Here is a 21,624-nt window from a genome sequence, read left to right as displayed (position 1 = left end):
ATTATATAGTAATACAATGAAAAAGAAATTTTTCATTTCATTTCCGTAATTAGAAAAAAGCTTGCGCGACGCGCGTAAAAAAACTGACATGGTAATCGGACAGTCACGTTACGTTCTCTATATCTTTTTTTAGTCTCTGGCCATCGTTCCGTCGATCGCGTGCTGTGTACACAATACTCAGTTTTCCCTCGGCGACCGATTAGTGCATAGCACGGAGTATCGCGTGCGCGCGAGTGTAGTGAAAAAAGTGTGTGTGCGCGCGAGAGAGAGAGTGAGCGAGTCGCGCGAGTACAATTGTATTATTAAAGAAACCAGCAATAGAAAGCGTCGTGTTCTTAGTGGAAAATGCCCGTGGTCATCTGATTGTGAAGTTCATCGCAATAGTTTTTTATCGAGCCCCTACATTCTTCGAGTAGTCAAATAGGTGAGAAATTGTTTCTCACGGACATCTCTAACCTAAAATCAAACGGAATGATTCATGGCTTAAAGATTAGGTGGCACACACACAGACACATATATATACTTATAACACACATCTCTAAATGACCTTTTAACGTTGTTGACCAATCGCGTGAGGACCTCTGCCTAAATCTAATCTGACACACTGATCCCAAATTTGTATTGACTCAATTAATTTTCTCTGCCCTGTCTTAGAAGACGAGTGTCATTGTAAGAGAGCGATGAATTTTTTTTATCGCTTATTTTCGGAGCTTCGCGTCAATCTATTTTTAGCCGATTCCTCGTGAGCAACAATAAAATTCGCCGTTCAAGCGTGGAAGAGAGTGAGAGTATCAAGCGAAAATGAAAAGAAAAATTGATTATTTCACTCGACAAATTAGTAATATTGTTCACTCGAGAAGCGGTTTACCATCTCTCAAAGCTTCGGAAATTAGGATTCCAAAGTAGCACAGTGGAGGCCTAGATTATTTATTATCAGTGAATAGTGTGTGAAAATCCTCGAGTTATGTGCGTAGATAAACGAGTCCCAGGCAGTTTTATCAATTGCAGTCTTTAAAAAACCGCTCCAATGATCTTGATCAATCAACTGACAGAGTTTCTGAGAAGTTGGCTTTGATAATTTTTAATGCTGATAATTATGAGACTTCCTTGCTCGATAACAGTTTCTGTTTGATTTACCTGCTTTCATTTTTTTTTCTCCTTTTTCAATAGAAAGTAAACCAGAATAGATTACTTTACATACATTCACATTGTGAATCAAGGATTAAAGATAAAAGTGAGACTCTCTTTGCAGAAGGATTTTTGTTAGTGCCTGGAATGATAAGCTTGGGGAGTTCAATTCATTGAAGTCCTATTGCAAATTTCCATTGATGCTTGATCATTCTAAGAGTAATTACTCCAAAGTTATCTTTCTTGAGAAATATGATAGATAATTAAGAGACATAAAGTGCCGCTGACCCATGCTATTCTTATTTTGATTAAGTACCAGAACATAATTTTCAATGTTCTTTTTTTCATTTTTGTTGCAGATAATTCAACATGGGGCGTTTTAATGGAAAAAAATGTCGTCTGCTGACTATGCTCTGGCTGACAGCATTTTTCTTCTTGGTAGAGATTATTGTGGGATATATGACTAACTCCATGGCGTTAATAGCGGATAGTTTTCACATGTTGTCAGATGTGGCTGCACTAGTTGTAGCTTTCCTATCAGTAAAAGTAAGTATAATACAATACATAATTCTTGTAAATCCTTGTATGAATTATTAACTGTAGGTAATCATGATGATTATATAATTCCTAAAAATAGTCAGAGTGTTACATATGATCAGACGTATCCAATCCATTTATCTGCAATAATCCTGAGCTGCACATATAGAACAATATAGTTTTTTATTAAATTTTTTATAAAAAGCAATTACTTGAGCACAATCAAGTTTCCTGTTACCGTGACTTTATCCAGTAAATTTCAAGGTTTTCTTGGCATTCCTTTTCAGCATCAAATATGATCACACAATGCCTTTTTTTATATACTTGATTTGCCATTGCTTCTTTTAGTCTATCTTTGTGCATTTGTTTAATTGGATGTATATCAATTCATTTGAAATGATGTAATTAATGAAAACAATTAATTTATTTATTTCTCTGTTGTTTCTCTATCAATTTTAATACTACCATTCCTTTTCGAAATTTTTTGTATCTTATGCTAATCAATATTGAGGTAACAATAAAATTTCAGTATTGAAATCAATTGTATGCGATATAATCACTGATTATATCAAAACTTATCATGTAAATATGTGCAAATTACTGTACATTAATTTACACAGCATGACAAATTTCTGATTCAGAAACGAAACCTTGCGTACTCGAAAGATTTTGATGTGCTAAATCGAAATTCGACATCAGAATTAACCTAATATGTCAGATTTTTGAGATATCCTAACCTATAAGTACGAAAAACACGATTTTTAGCTATATTCGTTGATATCTACTACCAGCAAGAATTTTTTTTAAACGAATTTTAAAGAACTGTCATCCTACAAAATCCTGCCTCCAAATCTTGTACATCTTTTTTTTTACTGGTATATCGAAGATTGAAATTTAAGTTTTTTCGAAATTTCACTAGTACTTCGAAAACCCAACCCAACCCGGCAAATCAAGATATGAACCGATATAATATATTCATGTTCTATGAGACGTACAATTTGTTACAACTATTGAATACTAAAACTACTTCAGAATCTCAAAATTTCTAACCTCAAAATACAAAAAAACACTATCCTTGATTTTGAAAAAAGATATGAAGAGAAAAATTACTTTACATATGAAGGTATATCGTATTTCCTCAAATTTCGTACCACATATTCTTTGAGCGTATAATGTTAGAGCCCTAAATTCCAATGTTCTTAACCCCCGAACCCTGTAACCTGCGAATCTATAACCTCAACTAATGACGTACTAGTGAAATATCAAAAATACTTAAAATTCAATCTTCGATATCTCTGTAAAAAGAAAAGAGATATGTACAAGATTTGTAGGCTGGGTTTTTAAGGTAAGTGTTCTGCTTCAGAGCGGGGCTATCCGTTTAAAAAAAATTATTGGTAGTAGTAGATAACCACGAATATAGACAAAAATCGTGTTTTTCGCCCTTATAGGTAAGGGTATCTTGAAAACTTGACGTAATCCTTCGGGTACGCGAGTTCTTGTTTCTGTTTCAGGATTTGGTTTTATTTTTGTCGGCCTGTGTTATTGAACAGTTGTATTGTAATGCTTGATTTGCAGTTTCATATCCTCTTTGAAATAATCATTTATTAGCTATTAACCTATCATTCTAATTATTTTTACATAAAATTTTCAATTAATTACCATCTCAATTATAACTTGTTTAATATTTTAATTTTCATTTATGAAATATTTAATCTTAAAATTTGATAAAAATATTATTTCAGCAATTTTTTCTGATTATTATTAAGTCAAAGATATTTCAAGTTGCAATAGCTTTTGTCCAATAGTACAATAATGCTATTGTCACATGAACAATACATATGAATGCGTACATTGTTACTTCAATTATGCTCAAGATTTCATTGCTATGTTACTTTAAACATTGGATTGTTTCAATCAGCTCCACTATTGTAATATCAAATGATAATTTTCGTATTGACGTGAAGCTTTACAGTTTCATCGCAATAGTTAATTGAAATTATATCTATTCATCATCACAGTTGAAACTTTATCATATAACCATTAATCCAATGTATTTTAATTGTAATGTCAAATGTGAATTGGATCATTACAGATGTCTCCGAAGAAGTGGTCGAAGAACACATTCGGTTGGGCTCGCGCAGAGGTTTTGGGCGCACTGGTGAACGCAGTATTTTTGGTAGCCTTGTGCTTCAGTATAACTGTCGAAGCGTGTAAACGTTTCATCGAAGTCGAAGATATTCACGAACCTGAATTTCTCGTAGTAGTTGGAGCTCTTGGTTTACTCGTCAACCTAGTTGGACTTTGTCTTTTCCATGGTTAGTAAAAAAAAATAAACAAAAAATAATCATCATTCGACGATCAAGTAAAAAGTTGATAGCGCGAACGCAGTAGTAGGAAAAATCAATACTAAATGAATTCCATCACCATCTAGGATACTAATTGGTTTCTTGGAATTGCTTTTAGCGACGGGGAAATTTTCTACTGATGCGAGTTGTCATTTGATTTTATCGTTTCGCAAGCTGTGCTTCTACTTTTTAAAGTGTAAATTGATATGCGTTGTCTGTTGCGGTTACGCGGGTTTATCGACAATTTTCAACTTTAATCGCATTCAAAGTGGCTCACACAATTTTTGTGACGCTATTTTGTACATTTTTTTCTTCCACTGTCGCAATTGTGTAACAAAGTATTACGCTAATAGATTTTTCTCGAAACTAATTTAAAAAACATACCTTTTGTAGTAGCCAAAAAAAAGTATGTACAAGGAAGTTACGTAATATTTTACTTAAAAATTATGTAGTGTTCAATTTCACCTACAAAAAATAACAAAAGAAAACGTAAAAATTTCGCAATCCAATCCTGTACTCTAACACGTTTCTGTGTGAACCGAGACATTCATTAATTGTTTTTTGACTTTCAGAGCACGGTCATGGCCATTCACACGGACATTCGTACGGCATAAGTCACAACCGTCTGAGTACGTTGGTTGGTAGCGACGACAACGAAAACGACGAAACATATCGTCCACCTTCACCGATCAAACGTATCGGCAACGGTCATGGACATCACGGGCATGCACATGGAGATGCCAGTCAGATGAATATGCGTGGTGTATTTCTTCACGTCTTGTCAGATGCTTTGGGATCAGTTATTGTCATTGTTTCGGCTTTGATTGTCTGGTTAACAAACTGGAAATACAAGTGAGTGCTCTTTTTATTGTTGTTGCACTCAAGGTCAAGGTAAAAATGTATAACTGTATAGAGAGAGAGAGAGAGAGAGAGAGAGAGAGAGAGAGAGAGAGAGAGAGAGAGAGAGAGAGAGAGAGAGAGAGAGAGAGAGAGAAGTAACGGTGGTGCGTTTCACTGTTAGTCTTTTTTTTTATTGGTGTTATGATTCGTTAATTTTGTTCTTACTGCAGTTATTTTTTTTTAACACGATTTGTTAATTGAATAAAAGTTATCAATTCCGTTTTATTGACTCATAATCTATATTTAGTTGGCTCATTAAAAAAAAACGACAAATAAAATTGAATATCATGACAATAATTCTTACGAGTGCCTTATTAGACAAAAAGAAATCGAAATCAAGTTACGTAATATATATTGATTGTCATGTAACTAATATGCTCTCATTTCTTCAACGCAGGTCCTACATTGACCCAGCGCTTTCATTGCTGTTGGTGATTCTCATATTGAAATCGGTTTGGCCTTTACTGCAAGAATCCGCCTTGATTTTACTGCAGACCGTTCCGACACACATACAGGTAGAAAACGATTAAGATTGAATATAATCGGTTTTATCAGAATTTCGAGAGTGAGAGAAGTAAAGGTCCTGATAACGGCCTTGACGTGTTTCTGATAAAAGTCCATGCGTTTTCTTTTCTCTTGATGCTGATAAAAAAAAATTCTGACTTAGAATTTTAGAATGTAACAACTCATGGTTTATTATATTATCGATGATATTGTAGTTTTGTAGGCATGTCTGCTTTTAAGTTGTTACACGTGCAGTAAATTTTCTTATTAATGATCGATTTGAAGTTTTCGATTAATATCAATGTAGGTTAATAATTTTTTTTTTAAACTTATCCATTCGAATTAGTTGTTTTTAGGATAAGATTGGAGAATCGATAAAAAAGTATAAAGATAATTGAACGTCTCTCATTCTCTTTCTTTCTGTAAACAATTGTCGCTTATCGTTTTACTGATGGATTAAGATCGATCTTTTTTGTATAACATTCGTTCATTGATACTTTTAAAAACTAATCAACGAATGTACAATGATAAGAGTTATTAAAGTTGTAATTAAATTTGTATTTCCGATAGTGATATGAAGTATTTAATCTATGTGACGAAAAGCAGTTTCTTTTGTTCGCGACATTTATTTTTTTTCTTTGTTAGGTCGATGCGATTCAACAAAGACTACTGGAAAACGTCGATGGTGTATTGGCGGTTCATGAATTTCACGTGTGGCAATTGGCTGGTGACAGAATCATTGCTTCGGCGCATATACGTTGTCGCAATTTGTCTGAGTATATGAAGATTGCTGAACAAGTCAAAGAGTTCTTCCACAATGAGGGCATTCACTCCACGACCATACAGCCTGAATTTGTTGATGTCAGAGTTAAATTAAATTTTATTTTTCTCCTGTTATTTATTATGTGCCTAACAGTATTTGTCTTTTCTGCAGTATCAAACTAATAGCGAAATTAAGCAGACTCCTACAGAAGACTGTGTGCTTGATTGTCCAAAAACTGACAAATCCTGCAACCAAGCCACGTGCTGTGGTCCTTCGAAACAGGTCAGCGCCTATACATTTATATCTAATACATTTTTCCTCCATGAAATATCTCTCCTGGATAACCCCCCTTCCTTCCTCTATCCTAAATAGAGTCAATTACCACCAAGAACCGAACCTCATTCAACGTATTTCAACACCAAATGCTTCGGTTCGTGTTTAGAATGCGTAAGATCTGAGACAAGTATTTTCATGGGTAACTTTTCTTACGATTCCTTCTTTTATTTTTTATCGCTCAATGTTTTCTCAATGTTTTGTAGCGCATTGGATAAACAAAGGAGCGCCTATAATTCTTAAATCAATATAGGCTTGTGTCCACAGTGCTACAATGCGTTTTCCGATTAAAAATAACTTTAATAGTAGCTTTTATATAAGCAGAGGAATAACCTGCACACTGGTAATTGACAAAGAATAACCTATTTTTTAGGAAGTTTGGAGTTTTAATCTCCTACAGTTTTTTATACGAACTAGTTAAGTGGAAACCTGTAAGATTTACATTGTGCCGTCGTTTCTTAAACGAATTAATGATCTGTTTTGTTGAATCATTTTTTAAACATTGAGTTGTTTTGAAATATTCTGTGAATGCAATCATGCATAATTTTTATACAGCAAAAATATGTACATGTATTTATGTGCAGTATTGTGAAATGAGTTGTAAAGAAAAATAAGAACAAAGCACTGATTTTCATGATAAAATTAATCAAGCGCACGTGGTTATTATTCTATTCTAATTTTACATTGACATTGTTGAAATAGAAACAAAGAACTATTCGGCCACGTCTAGCTTTCGTCTTTTATTGATTTAAGACTCTTTATCGCTTTGTGTTTCTTTCCTTGTTTATAATTACTACTTTGATGTTTTATTTATATAATTTCCCATGAGTGCCTATGTAATTTGTTATTAAACTAAACTTTTATAAATCAATATAAAATAATTGATGACTTGATATTTAGGGCCGAGAAACACCATCTCCGGGCGAGACACCATACCTGTGCAGACAGCGTAGCAACTTGGGTCGCTCAAGTAACTCGATTGCTGGCGCGGTATTGTCGGGGGTGACAACGTCCGAGCAACAAGAACTCAATGAAATGGAACGTGGACATTTACTTTCACCACCACCCACTTCCGTCCAGATGACTAGCTCGATTCTCATCTCGCCCTCGGTCTAGAGAGAGACCAATTTTAATTTAATTTTTTTTTTGTTAATGATTTGTTTTTCTCGCTTTCTTGATGAGGGACAAGCAAATAGCGACATGACAGTAAATAAATTTTTATACAGTTTTTTTATGATTGAGGATATGTAGGAAACGAAACAGATATTTGTTATTGTTTTGCAGTCCACGAACTATTCAGTGACGTTTACAAAAATTACAGAGTAAGCTGAAAGCCTTAATCACTAATCAAATTTTTTATACTTGTACATCAAATTTTTTACGATAGAGAAGTGAGAAAGAGGTTCATTGTAAATAGCCCAACGATGAAAAAAAAAACATTTCTATTTATATGTTCAACAAAAAAATTAATTTAATTTTTATTGTTGTATTAATGAGAGAGAGAGAGAAGAGAGAGAGAGAAGAGAGAGAGAGAGAGAGAGAGAGAGAGAGAGAGAGAAAGAGAGAGAGAGAGAGAGATCCCCCTGCAAGAAAGAAACTAAAGAGAGAAAGAAAAACAATCATTGTCACGGTCTCCTTCCTCCTAGTAAGAAATGCCCAGGCAAGCTAAGAGCCGTGAGTGCGACGAGTTATTTATGCGCGCTGATTTGCATTTATATGAAAAAAGCTGCGCCATGAGAATATATTTTTTTGACTTGGCTGTAAATAGTAGGGCAAGTTTAGAGAAAAATTATAGTTGTTGACTAAAAAAATCTTATCTAGTTACATTTAAGGTTACAATGTAGGGAGGAACAAATTGAGATGAAGTACTTTTTTGTGATCGCCAAGTCTTCTGTGAATTGAACCCAAGATATACTGTATTTATTGACCATTGAATATTGTATTCGATGGACTGAACAATTTTCTTAGCAATTTCTTTAATTTTTTTTCGTTTTATCTAAACGAAGCACTTGTACCATCACACTATTATTACTATTGTTGAATCAAAATTTGCGTACAAGTGCTTGCTCTCTATAAAAAACGTTGCAATATATTGGTGGAATAATTTTTAAGTTGATGGAAAAGCTTAAAAATGCGCATTTCCTAGTTAAGAAGAGGCTTAGCACAATAGGTATAATTTACCTTTTATCGCGTATGCGTAGCCCAATTAATTATTTTTTTTTTCATTTTTTGAATTGTACATAACTTTTTAATTCATTTTAAAAGTAAAAAACAATTTCTTCGAAAATCATCGTTTTACGCATATTTGTAATTTAAACTCGAGCACAATAATTGATACGAAACACATAATATTCTTAGCCAATGTACACACTTTTTTACAAAGAATGTGAAAAGGAGAGAGAAAGAGGGGAATACAAGTAAACGTTTTTTCTAATCTCACCGAGAGCTTCTTACTAGTTATTATTATATATATAATATTATAAATAAATGCACGCGAACGTTTTTTGATCCGTCGTGTGACAATTAGTGTTCGCGTGGAAAATAATGAATTTTTTTACAGATTAAATAACGAAGTAATTAAAATTAAGATTACGCGTATGACGAATCTTGTCATTTGCCAACTGTAGCTTTGCGTTTACTTCTTGAGTACCCATACACAAAAAAAGCCGAAAAGCACCGAATAGCGCTCGAGAGTCTATACGTGTTTTTGCGAAGCGTAATCGCATACGAGTGTGTATATACAAAAAATGCAGAGCAGAGTATGGAATTATTATTTATAGTCTAATGTTGAGATACAATGATGACGATTAAATACAAATTTTATCCAGTCTGTAAACATGTCACTGTTTCTCGTTTTATTATCCCGTCTTTTCAATCACGCCGTCGTTATAGCAGCATTAATCCAAGGCAAAAAGTTCCAGAAGTTGGTGTAGACGCCTGGCACATTTGTGTTCGCGCAGCCAATGCCCCAGGCGACAAGTCCGACCACTTGCCACTGGCCGGTGTTTGTTTGACATACTAACGGTGAACCTCCGTCACCCTATTAATTTTCAATATTTTTTTAATGTATAATTGCGATTTTTCAGCGATCTTTTCATAACATGATTACCGTGCAAGCGTCTTTTCCAGATTCACCACCAGCGCAAATAAAACTGTTTCTATTTAATACAAAATTAGGTCCAAGCCTTGTCTGTCTCAAGCGAGCCTCACAGCTAGCTTGGTCGATAATGGGTACATCTACTTCTCTCATAATCGCTTGATATTGGCCATTCGGAGCAAATGCATTTTTACCCCATCCGGAAACGTAACACCTGCGTACACAATGTCTCAATGAACTTTTAGGTATAATTTGAAAAAAAAACAAATCCTTCCTAAATGAAATGGTCTTTTTAACTGCACAATAATTTGGTTAATTATTATGCTTGGACAATTGTCAACTTACAGTACTTGAGGTTTGTGTCAATGCTAACAAATCGTTCGCTGTTTAAATTATTTGTTTCTGCGATGACCTTGAGAGAGGTAGGTTCATTAAGTTTATTGATTACTGTTGGGTGGGCGTGTGTGCAATAAATCTAGTTACGATAACAATTGACCGTATGTTTTTATTATTGGAAAACCAGAGCGAGATCCTGCGTGATCGAGCTTGGATGCTCGCGGACGATTAACTGAATGTGCAGATGCACGTTCATGCGCGGCTCGAGTGAACTGACGAGTATCCTTCGATTCTTTGGGGCCATAAGCATCTCTTACCTCTGATTAGCAACAACTGCAGCAGTAGGCTTGCAAGCGGTGTTGATGTTGGGATAAGACGCGATGGGAACGACACCGTTGAGCCTTATCACAGCCACGTCGTTATCCAGATTGACCGAGTTAAAGTTCGGATGGAGGACGACTCGCGCGACATTCACCGATACAGGTTGGTACGGCTCGGTGCTCGCTCGTCCATTCCAATCCCCTAGGCGCACCAGCATCGCCTCGGGATTGTTTCTGCGGGCAAAGAGACAAGGCAACGATCTCGATGAGTCTCGCGAACGAGGATGCTGTGCGCGTAACCTGCATGCGGCGTCACGCCTCGCGACTCGGCGATGCGTTTCCCGCGCGGGGATTCCCCCGACGCGAAAGCGTACTCGCGTTTTTTTTATACCTGCCGCGAGATGAAAATCAGCGCGCACGTGCGCTCGTGGGAACAACGGCTGTATTGCAACAGAACGAAGCGACGCGCGATTTACCGGAGCGGAAACATCATAATCACATCGACGAGCTTGTCCTGTTATAACGCCGTAAAAATTTCACAAGTCATTTGTCGTTCGAAACTGCCTGCTTTTTCTGCTGCGTTGAGTTGATGAGTTTCGCGGAAAAGAGACGATAAAATCTTTGCACGAGAAGAAAGCCGACTGTCGCTTGTAATCGTCGTAAAATCATGTTGCAAAAGGTCAGTGTGACGATCTTCCCGTCGAAATTCGTTATTGTTGTTTTCGTTAATTTAAAAAACTCAAATTTTTTGTTCGCGTTATGCTCATCACTTACGCGTAAGCAGCGACTTTATGGGCAGCAGTAACGACATGCGTGGCATCCATAAGAACACCCGAGCCGAGATAATTTTCGCCAGCCTTCGTGAGAAGTGCCGCCTGCCAGGGGTAAGCTCCGAAGCTCGCTTGTCCGACGACTGGCTGACGCGTCACTGGTATCTTACGAATTCCACAGGTGGTGTCCGCCGGTGGTACTGTACTCGGTTGACTGGTCGGCGGTGTGCAGCACGATTGGTAACCAGTTTGACAGGGTGACGGGGTAGTTCCCTATATGTATTTTTTAAACAATGTTTTCACTCTTTGAGCTTCGCGCTTCTTTTGAAAAGTAAGTAAGAAAACTTACGACGTTGACTATCCTGATGTCGATCCCATTGTTTCCGTTGAATGCGCAGGTGCCAATGAGTACACACCTGCAGTTTTGCTGGTTAACGATAAACGTTGCTAGAAGAAAAGAAACAACTCTATCTTCAATGTGACTTGGCGCGTTGTAAAAATCAATACTCGAGCTTTCGTTATAACGTGCACTTCGGCTTTATCTCTCGATAAACTGCTCGATAAACGAAAATAAGCGACATACTCGCCGCCGATTGCGTGGGCTTAGCCGCGTTCGTGCTCCCCTCGCTGAACGAAATTCCATTTTCGAACTGCGCGACTGCCGCGGAGGCGCAGCAAGCCAGCAGCACAGCCAGCGCGATCGCCATCGTTGCGCTCGACGCGGCGCGGTCGCGGGAAAAACGACGAATTAAATGGGAGAAAAATTGGTCTGCTCGAGTGACAGGTGGAACGCAACTGTGTCGCTGCGCCCAGACGTCGTCGGCTTTTTATATCGGGACAGGCTTCGCGCGCTTCGCCGGCTCTCTTTGCATACACCGTGCTTCCGTTTTTTTTTTCATCTTTTCAGCGATGATGCGACGTGACTCGCCAGTGGAACAGCTGACAATTCGAGAGAGGTGAGAGTTTGACAAAAGGAACGCTCGGACATTATTGTTAATCGCCATGAATTCCGCGAACGCAGGGATCGTTTATTAAAAGTGACGCGGATGTCGATAAGTTGCTTTCAACTTGCGACGCGCAAAGTTGTCACGCACTTGCTTTTTGTAAATTGCACAGCCTTTCATGCTCGACTGTCGCTGGAGAGGAACAGAAAATCAACGATGGCAAATTGTTAACTTTAGAAAACAAACTGCAAGAAGTATAATCGTATATGAGCGCGTGGAATCGAAATGTTGTCGAAGCTTTTGAAATAAATCGCAACAATAAATTCGTAAAAGGCGACTATTTACAAAGTGCGAATTTCCACCAGTTTTCGTGATCGTTTGCAATTTTTAATACAATTGAATAATTGACGAAGTCGAATGTTCGAAAAGAAACATGGGAAGATGAATTCCCTTGTATAAATGATCACGATACTTTTATTGGGTTCGGACAGCTTGAGCCGACTCTCGTGAAATATTGAAGTTTAAGGCACACTTTTAAATCGTTATAAATGGTAAGAATTAGATCATACAACCTATCGATTGCCAGATATACACTTCAAAAATTATTATAACTTGGCTGTCGTTTAAATTGCGTTGTTTAACGTTGACGTGGGTAGTGCGCGCGAAAACACGAAGCTCGGTGTACAGGGAGTGGTCGACGAGGGTATAAGCGAGCGAGAAATAATTAGACGAATTACAATCAGCAGAATCTCAATGGTAATTGGAATTTTTTCAGCTGCGAGCGCGAATTGCCGTACGCCGTTGGCGTTGCTTCGGCGCCGAAGTGCGACGAATTGCGATATTTTATCAATCGACGGAACGGGTACGACAGCTTCCATCGTCGCGCGTTCGGCTTCCAGGTGTACGTTTATCATTTTCATCCGAAAACCAGCGAAGCCGGTGCGGCTGGCGACTTACGGTTATCCAAATAGAGGCGGTTGTTAAAAGGGGATATTAAATCACGCGCGATAACGTACGTCGTAATTAGTGTCGCACGGCAAAGTGTCACGTTCTTAAAATAATACACAATATCCGCAGGCGCGCGCGACAGTACAGAAATAAAAAAGAAAAATAAGCGCGCGTGGTCTAAACGACTTCCGTTGGCAATATAATAATCTGCCGCTTGTGTGAATCCTATATATAAGTGGGTCAATCTCGCAACGCTGGGCAAGTCCAAAGTCGCGCTAATTGTTACGCGGAATGACTTCTAATTGCGCTCCAACGGGGAAATACGCGTTGACTAATTTTTTTTTTTTTTTTTTTTTTGCTGCAATCTCGATCGTTCAAAGAAAAGACAACAAAACGACGATGTTGTTCGATTGCACCTTGGATAGGAATCTCACCTGCTTGCAAAAAAAAAAAGGAAAAGGAAAACGCGATTGACGCTGTACACCCGAGGTAATCACGCCTCCGCTCTTTCCGTTTTTCTTTTTGTTTTGTTTGTCGAAACGCGAGTACAAACGCGAGACGATTTCACGCAACGACGCGTCAGCGCATAGCAAAGAGCGAAAACAGCGCCCAAGGTGTTTGTCATTTCTAAGCGAAGGACGGGCAGAAAGGATTCAAGGGGAGATTCCTCGCGATAGGAGAGCGAAGGCTGCAGTGGTATCCGAAGGCGTTGGTCTTAGCTCCCATGTAGCCGTGGGAAGTGTAGCGTGCAACGGAGACCCGTCCGCCACTTTTGGGAGGCTGTGGCACGAGAATGTTCGCGCTCCCATCACGACGGCGAATAAATTGGACGAGCCGATCGGTACAGTTGTTCGTTTATATATTGTCGATGCGTAAGAACTGGGCGGGAGGGGGGTGAATCAACTTGGATTATCCGACCGAGATGGTACGATCTGTACTCCCCGTAATGGAGCGCGCGAGGAAACAACAATAACTGCCAAGTAATACCCTTCGCGCGAGCAAACTTTCAACGCGAAAGTGGCAAGCAGAGGATCGACAAGATACTTCGTCGATTTGCGATCTTCGCGCCACTCGAAGTTTCTCGTTCGATCAGTGAATGTGCGCAGGGACAGTGTCACGCTTGGCAGCACTCACCGCGCAGCATCGCTGCAAAACCTCGCGATTGCGAATGCGCCCTCGACTACGGCGAGGCCCGGTCGACGCGAGCGACGATATCGAAGTTCACTTCCCAACCGACTTCCGTGACGTTCGGATTATCGCCTACCGCGCGCGCTTTCGCGCCATTGCTAATTTTACGCGCGGTCGACGCGTTGCGTACGCCACGTCGGGTGAAAGGCACGGCATTGTCGTGTCGGAGAATCTTCAGATTCATAATTACTGGACGCCAGTTTTGCGAAGGGGACGGGTGGGTTTCATTGAAGCTTTCAGCGATGCGACGGAGTCTTTTTTTGCTTTTTGCAGAACCGGAAGTGTTCGCGATATCACGGGAGCGCATCGGGTGTCGATGTTGCCGTACTTTGCTGCACCGGATGTTGATCCTGCGGCGAGCGTAAAAAATGGTGCAACGCGAAAAATTTTACTGGAATTGAGCTGATTGCGGTACTCGCGTTACTCACTCGAATTGGCACCCGAGAGGTAATGAAAATTCGAGTGACTTGTCTTTTTGTTTGGGATACTTAAGAAAAGCAACGCCACGGCGAGTACGACGTGCCATTTGACAAAGCAAAAACGTCCACTTTGAAACGCCGACTGTTCCGCTGCTCGCGCGGCACGAATCTATCGCCGCGGAATTGTGCGCAAACGCTGACACGCCCGGAGAGTATGAAAATCGCGAGACCGAATTTCGTGCTCACGCACGCAGAAGGAATGTTGAAAAACTTCGTTGAAGCGTCGATGTTTTCGATCGACCTTAGGGTGTACTTTTCTGAAGAGTAAAGCTGAGACTAGCGTTTGCTTAACGTACCTTAAACGCAATCACGACAGTGAGATGAGATCGCGAGAAGCGCGTGCAGCTAATTGCTCTTCCACTGCAAAACGACGTTTACGCGTTAATTTCCTTGTTTTTCCCGTAATTCATATACAGGGCCTCTAATATTGCATAATCTTACCGATCTACTGCACGAGTTTATGATAGTTGCGCATAACATCATTCATCAGTCTGACGACGGAAATTGGCATATTACGAATTGAGTGACTCGTTATAACTGAATCTTACCGTAGAATTTTACGATAGAAATAGATAGACTTAAGAAGAAATGCCGAGATTGAGAGATTTATTTCTTGCGCAGTAATATTTTGAACTGGTTTTAAGAGATATTCTTACTCAAACTCAGAAACTTTTGAAAATAAGAAAACACTTTATTTATTGCTAAACCAGGTGAATTGACGTCTAAGAATACAACAGGAATGAGAATGTTTTTTTATTTTTTATTTTTTTGGCGTTGCAATAATCTTAAAGACTATTCACGGTCAGCCAAATCGTTCGTGATGGGCGTAAGGGACGACATGCGGTTGACTGGACGCAGCATCCGTGTCGTCGCGATTCTGAAAGCGAGCCAGCCAATGTGACTTGCCGTATAACGCGGACTGGTCGTCGAGACTTAGACGACGATGAGCAAGAGACGTACGCTACGACTGCCCCCACAAGCTCGCCTACTGTCAGAGGAGACTGCTGCCGGGACCGGCACAATTGTTTTTTCTTCTTTTTTTTTTTTCTGTCGGCTCGCACAATGCGCGCGTCGCCGTGAATGAAGAGAATGGCGCGGCAACGTCATCGCGTTTAATAAACCCGCGATTCGAGCCGAAAAAATGAGAAAAAAAGGTCGACGTAATGCCCTTTCGCAACGCTCGCACTGTTACGTAAGCTCGCGCGTGTCCGGCCGCGAGTGCCGCACGCGAGGCAACATCGCAGCGCGAGCCTCGCGAGCACGTCGAGGCGATCGACGTAGGAGCGTCGTCGCCACCAGCGCTGACGAGGCTAACGTCGAACCCCTGCTCCCTTATTTTTTCATTCTGTTTTCGCTCTTGTTTTTCCTTTTTCTGCAGCGGGCACGATTCGATTGCTCGGCTGGCACATGTTTTTAGGTGAGTAACAAATGAATGCGATCTCAAATAAGCGTCGCATGCTTCTAACGAAGCCACTCTTTTTTAAATGAATGTGCAAAAAATCCATGTGTACCAGGTCTTATAGCAGCAACTAAAAATAATTATAATTATTTGTAAATGAAGCTCGTGTACGTATGTCTATTAAACAATTAAAAATTTCTACGGACAAGTATAAATAATTGAGCATCTGCGAAATTGTTCTATATTTTGTTAATCTTAAAAATATTAATTAGCTTTATGCAATGTTGCGTTATAATTATTAAGATATTTTTGTGAATTTGCATTATGTCGAGAACAAACTTTTGTACAATGATAAAAATTCTTAATGACATTTATTAGTCGTCGCGCCAATAGTTGCGAAAAACTTTTCTGCCTTGGTGGCATCCACAATTGTCGCTAAATAGCTAGGATTTGTAATCGAGCGTGCAAACAGGCTGCGTCTCGCCACTGTTTCTCTCTCTCTCTCTCTCTCTCTCTTTTATTCGCGACGCTTCCGATAAAATCTTACGCCGCAACGAGGCCGGCGTCGAGTGCGCCGTGCTTCCTCGCGACTGGCTGTCGACGACGAGCGATCGTCGCGTCAGCCCGCCCACCCTCGTCACGGCTCGAATGCCGAGGCGTGCCAGGAGCTCCGCGCCACCCACTTTCGCTCGTCGTCTGTGCGCGAATGCCATCGACGTCCAGCCTGGCTTGTCGACGGTGCCGTAATCACGCGAGCACCCTCTTCGTCGCTTCTCTTTCCCTGTTTTTTCTCTCTTCTATTGCCCAGAAGACATTCGCGTTCCGGTGGAGACAGTTGCGCGTCGCCGACGCGCGTTGATACAGAAAACATTTTTTTTATCAGGCTCTCGAAATTTTCGTAGACGGTCTCCGATCCGCTGTCTGTCGCCTTGATAACCGAACGAGTCATGACGATCCAGCATGGACCCGATCGTTCTCCACCTTCTGATCTGTCGCTGTACCCACTCTTCTCTCTCTCTCTCTCTCTCTCTCTTTCTCTAGGAAGACTCACTCTTTCCCTAACCGCCAAACATCTTATTTTGGCAAATCTTTAAAATTTTGTGACTCTTCACCAATAGCCTCGTAATTTTCACTTGAAAATAATCGTCCGGCACGTCGGATAATTACGTGTCCCGAATAAATGGGACAATGAATTTCATTGCGATGAAGTCGGTAACCACGTGCTGATGTGAGAGTCAAGCGAGAGTGACATCGTTCGACAGGTCGCAGGTGGTCCTTGAGCACAGCAACCACTGCGTTCCCTTGAAAAGTTCGTCGCATGACTTGCGTGAGTGACTCTTGTGGACATGTCTGGATTATCACCAACAGTGCGCGTCTAACATTGTTCTAATATATTACGTACATTATCGAACCCGTACAGTCATTCGCGATGATAAAAAGACTTTTCTAATCGCCACGTTTAATAAAATATCAATGGTTTCTCTTAGAGACTCTGTGGCATTTTTTAAAACTGATTTCAACGTCATATCATCTAAAGTATTCCTAGGCAAGTATCAGCAAGCCTAGCTTATGCCAACTGTAAAAGCTCGCATCGACTTGTTTCTCCGTTCTTGAATACGTATTTGTTGAAAATATATTTTTTGTCAAAGAGCACTTTTTTTTCTCAAAAATTGAAGTGTCGATGTCTGGAGTCCACAGGTCGCGACTCAAACAAATCCATTGTATTAAGAAGACTTCATTGGGAATCTCAACACATGTACGTTGAACTGAAAAATCAATGAACCCCGTGCGATATTTTCATCGGCGTTACTTTCTTTCGAAAGGCTGATTCACAAGAGCATTATTTTCAGTATGACTCAACCGGGGAATGCCAAAGAACGCGGCATCTTATCTCGATCCGCACAGACAGTAACTATCGTCACTTTCTCAGAGCGATGAACAAATGTGTAATCAATGAATGACCTCACCCACGAGCACAGCTTTTAAAGCACAACAGACGTATAGTCATAGAACATCGCAAATAATCGCAAATGATTTTCGGCAGCTGATGAATCGACGTGTTCCGCGAATCGTCGCACTTACAGGGAAATGTCGACTATTTACTTGGAAGCGCAACGACAGACCGATGAGGTATGAATGTGACGCACAAGTGTGTCTTAGGCTCTTTGTTTCAGATACGAGCTGTACGGTGCACCGTGACAAGTGCGAGCACTTGGATTTCGGAGGTCGACGCAGCATTAGCTCCACCGTGGCAGCGACTCGTTCGTCTCGGCCATGGCTATCGGTGTGTACGACCAACGGTCGTCTCGTCTCAAAGTCGCACCGCAGTATTCACACTCTCGCTTGGAATTCGCAGGATTGCAGCGGCTCCTGGGGATTGCACTACTCTCGAGCGCAGTCAATGTCGTCGCGTGCTCGTCCGCGGATCTGTCAAAGGTGAGAGAGGATTCGACGATCCATCCAAGGGCAATTCAAGCGGCTAAAGCGCGTTCTCTTCGTTTTAGATTCACGAGCGCATGACGGACGACGAGCTTTTCTCCATATTCAAAGTGAAAAATCGAACTGCAGGTGAGCACTTCGGCCGAAATTCGAAACAACCATCGGTTCTATCTCGAAACTCATGCTCTGCAGTGCCGGACTACGAGCTCGTACCGATCTTCCACAGAGAAAGCACTCGCGAGGGACACGGAGCTCCTCGGTCTATTTGGCCGTCTATCAAAGAGATGCACTTCACCGTGTCGAGGGGAGCGGTAAAGTTGTATCTCGAGCCGCTGGATCACCTGCTGCTGGGAGAAAATACACCGGTTTACGTGGCATCCGGCAGCAAAGCACATCCGCATGCTGTTCGCTACGAACGAGTGAGAGAGGTAACGACCCGACAAAATTAGTAAAGAAACGTGTGATGTAGCTAGCTAATCGTCATTTATGTATACAGGCGTGGCCATCGAACTTCAGTATGTATCAGGATCTATCCAACAACGCTGCCGTGGCGATGTTCACGGAGCCTAATGGAAAAGTTCACTTTGTAAGCCCACGCATTCCCAATTAATTTACGCTCGATTATTAATTAATATTTTTTTAAGGAAGGAACAGTCGGCGACAATCTCGTAATTAAACCTATGCCATTCAGATTTCAAGACACCTTTTTATCTTTCAATGATAACGAATACGACGCGAGTCATCACTTCGTTTACAAGAAGCAACCATGGAGTCTATCTAGCATTTTTGGTGAGTACTGCCATTTAAACGTTCTCGTCACTGCATACAAGGTATCTTTCGAAAAAAATTTTCGCAGATGAAGAATCGGACCAGGGCAGATTTTTCAATCTCATCTCGAAAAGATACCACACCGCGCAACCATCACCGCCGAAAGTCGAGGGCAAAGTCGATATCGTCTACCCCGAAGTGTTAGTGATAGTCGACCACGAGACATATCTCCAGCACGGCAAGAACGTACAAGCTTTGTGCAAGTACATGGCCGCGTTCTGGAACGCCGTGGACTTGCGTTTCCGTGGTATGAGCGAGCCCATAGTACGGCTAAACATCGCCGGTCTGATCGTGCCGAGCGACAAGTATGGGGCACCTTATATGGAGTATCATCGCGTGGGTAAGCATTATCTGCGCACCATGGAGACGCACGAGGACATCGGTAGGTATCTGTACAAGGACGACCGGTTGGCGAAGAGTTCGTACGACTTTGCGGTCGCCATTACCAAGTGAGCGATACTTTCGTATTTCATTGGAGCGTCATTGTTTAATACGCGGAGTAATTTTCGATCCTCCGATTCAGTTTAAACTTGTGCCTGACCAAGGACAACGGTTGCGATCCTTCTTCGCTCGGTAAGCAACGTGATTTTCTATTCGGATCAGTGTGTCGCATGCGTCGATCGATCGAACCTCTGCCTCCGCGTAGGTGTGGCTAAGATCGAGGGAGCTTGCGATCACAACGAGAACGAATCCGATGTGGCGGTCGCTCTGTTGGAAGACGCCGGCGCTTTCGACGGCATCCTCACTGCCGCTCACGAAATTGGCCATCTGTTAAGTTCGACCGCGTACTCGCTGTGTCTTGCTTTCAAGCGCCAAATATCACTTGACGCGTGCATTTCGCAGATTGGGCTCCGTGCACGACGGTGAGAGTTCGTATTTGGGGCCTGGTGCACTGGACTGCGGATGGGACGACGGTTACCTCATGAGCAGTACTCGCGAGACGAGCAATGGATTTCAGTGGTCCAGATGTAGCATCGAACAGATGCGTTATTTCCTGAGGTGAACTCTTTTAACGAATAATGATTCTTCGATTATGCGTTCGATCTGCGTGAATTATGTGTTTTTATATCTGTTGTATAGACGAGGAGGCGAGTGCCTGCGTAACAAACCAGTTGTCGATAAACCCTATCCCAAGATTTTGCCTGGACAATTGTTGTCGAGGGACGAGCAGTGTAAAATCCTGAACGGCATGGTTGAATGCAAGGTGAGTGTTAAAAAACGATCTCTCGAAAAGTAAAAGACGCGATGGTTCGAGTTGTTGATTGTTTTACATTCAGGTTGCCGAAAACGAGTGTGGAGCACTTTGGTGCAAAAAACCCGGCCACACGTTCAATTATCGCTGCGTGAGCACACGGGCACCGGCTGAAGGTTCATCGTGCATCGGTGGAGGTGTAAGTTTGTCTTCGGTCAATAGATGTCTATTGCCGTATCGATCCGTCAGTTTCCGTGGTGTCTCTTCTCGTTTACAGATTTGTCTGGATGGCAAGTGCGTGCATAAAGTCGAGGAGAACAATGGGGTGGCTGAAAGAAAGACCGCCGTAACTCTATTGGGATGGAGCTGATATTAGACATAGATGGACGGCTCAACCACACTACCAAGAATACTTGGTGAATAGATTGTCAGGTCGTGCCAGTTGTGCGTAATGATGTACAACAAGATCAAAAATTTCGACGACTCACTGTAATTTTGATATGTTGTGCCATGCTCATAATATTTCATTAGAATTTTATATTTACCACAATTGAATAGTTTCCACTAATTGAATAGTTGGAGGCATCCAAGATGATATTATTCGTGACACATGAAAATTGACCAATTGAATTTATTTATATTATTTCATTCGACATTTATTTAATAAATAAAACAATTAAATAATTCATAATATAGTTATGATCAATTGTCGTGAAATGACTCTTTGCAAATATACTTTTTCATCCATTCTATATATGTATTCGTAAAAAACGCCGAAAATTTGGAAGCGTGTCGTTCGTCACCGTCTTAAATTTGCTTTAAAACTAACTTATATTTTTAACGCAAACTTTAACCTCAATTTTAGATACAATGTGTGAAACGTTTCTATTGTTTCTTGAAAATGTTTCAAAAGTATTGCCGCGACTTATCGAATAACGATTCTCAAACACCATTAAAACTTTTTGGAAAGAAATTTTCGAAATATTTTAACAACTTTCGAATATGATTTGGTTGAAATATATTTTTTAACGAAAAATAAAATAAAAAAGTTTCGCTAAAACTTTGCAGAGATCTTGCATAAAGATCGAAAAAATAATTTCATAAAAGTAATACTTGATGCGTATTTGAGCCACACAAGCTACAAAAATACCGCGGAAAAATTTATCGTATATTT

General features: G+C 40.6%; 3 protein-coding genes across 3 annotated transcripts; 2 read left to right on the top strand and 1 right to left on the bottom strand.

The window, feature by feature from the left end:
• The first annotated feature begins 177 nt into the window (after positions 1 to 177).
• On the top strand, positions 178 to 9,331 carry LOC131670911 (proton-coupled zinc antiporter SLC30A1). The gene is made up of 8 exons (XM_058946905.1): positions 178 to 424; positions 1,488 to 1,674; positions 3,758 to 3,980; positions 4,583 to 4,862; positions 5,308 to 5,425; positions 6,060 to 6,275; positions 6,349 to 6,459; positions 7,411 to 9,331. The coding sequence occupies exons 2-8, from the start codon at positions 1,498 to 1,500 to the stop codon at positions 7,624 to 7,626; spliced, it is 1,341 nt and encodes a 446-aa protein (XP_058802888.1). The 5' UTR covers positions 178 to 424; positions 1,488 to 1,497; the 3' UTR covers positions 7,627 to 9,331.
• A 54-nt stretch (positions 9,332 to 9,385) lies between these two features.
• Positions 9,386 to 11,805, bottom strand: LOC131670913 (phenoloxidase-activating factor 2-like). The gene is made up of 6 exons (XM_058946908.1): positions 11,617 to 11,805; positions 11,383 to 11,480; positions 11,038 to 11,306; positions 10,261 to 10,497; positions 9,620 to 9,821; positions 9,386 to 9,550 (listed from the first exon to the last, which is right to left on the bottom strand). The coding sequence occupies exons 1-6, from the start codon at positions 11,738 to 11,740 to the stop codon at positions 9,386 to 9,388; spliced, it is 1,095 nt and encodes a 364-aa protein (XP_058802891.1). The 5' UTR covers positions 11,741 to 11,805.
• Positions 11,806 to 18,265: 6,460 nt separating this feature from the next.
• On the top strand, positions 18,266 to 20,982 carry LOC131670864 (A disintegrin and metalloproteinase with thrombospondin motifs like). Its single transcript, XM_058946841.1, has 13 exons — positions 18,266 to 18,275; positions 18,348 to 18,427; positions 18,496 to 18,559; positions 18,623 to 18,858; positions 18,927 to 19,016; positions 19,075 to 19,219; positions 19,287 to 19,707; positions 19,782 to 19,831; positions 19,905 to 20,028; positions 20,102 to 20,257; positions 20,339 to 20,462; positions 20,536 to 20,649; positions 20,728 to 20,982. The coding sequence occupies exons 1-13, from the start codon at positions 18,266 to 18,268 to the stop codon at positions 20,818 to 20,820; spliced, it is 1,707 nt and encodes a 568-aa protein (XP_058802824.1). The 3' UTR covers positions 20,821 to 20,982.
• The last annotated feature ends 642 nt before the right edge of the window (positions 20,983 to 21,624 follow it).

Source organism: Phymastichus coffea, unplaced genomic scaffold (genome assembly GCF_024137745.1).
Source record: "Phymastichus coffea isolate CEN01 unplaced genomic scaffold, Cenicafe_Pcof_1.1 PCOF00117, whole genome shotgun sequence".
Classification (NCBI taxonomy): domain Eukaryota; kingdom Metazoa; phylum Arthropoda; class Insecta; order Hymenoptera; family Eulophidae; genus Phymastichus; species Phymastichus coffea.
Note: the sequence above shows the minus strand (reverse complement) of the source record. Positions and strands in the feature narration are given on the sequence as shown.

What these genes read in the sequence shown, in the direction of transcription:
- LOC131670911 (XM_058946905.1), top strand. Translation starts at nt 1,498, where the DNA reads ATGGGGCGTTTTAATGGAAAAAAATGTCGTCTGCTGACTATGCTCTGG. An exon ending in TAGCTTTCCTATCAGTAAAA is followed by an intron (nt 1,675 to 3,757) that starts GTAAGTATAATA and finishes GGATCATTACAG; the next exon opens with ATGTCTCCGAAGAAGTGGTC. An exon ending in TGGACTTTGTCTTTTCCATG is followed by an intron (nt 3,981 to 4,582) that starts GTTAGTAAAAAA and finishes TTTGACTTTCAG; the next exon opens with AGCACGGTCATGGCCATTCA.
- LOC131670913 (XM_058946908.1), bottom strand. Translation starts at nt 11,740, where the DNA reads ATGGCGATCGCGCTGGCTGTGCTGCTGGCTTGCTGCGCCTCCGCGGCA. An exon ending in ACATCAGGATAGTCAACGTC is followed by an intron (nt 11,307 to 11,382) that starts GTAAGTTTTCTT and finishes AAATACATATAG; the next exon opens with GGAACTACCCCGTCACCCTG. An exon ending in GCAGTTGTTGCTAATCAGAG is followed by an intron (nt 9,822 to 10,260) that starts GTAAGAGATGCT and finishes TTGTGTACGCAG; the next exon opens with GTGTTACGTTTCCGGATGGG.
- LOC131670864 (XM_058946841.1), top strand. An exon ending in GCTACGAACGAGTGAGAGAG is followed by an intron (nt 18,859 to 18,926) that starts GTAACGACCCGA and finishes TTATGTATACAG; the next exon opens with GCGTGGCCATCGAACTTCAG. An exon ending in TTGCGATCCTTCTTCGCTCG is followed by an intron (nt 19,832 to 19,904) that starts GTAAGCAACGTG and finishes GCCTCCGCGTAG; the next exon opens with GTGTGGCTAAGATCGAGGGA.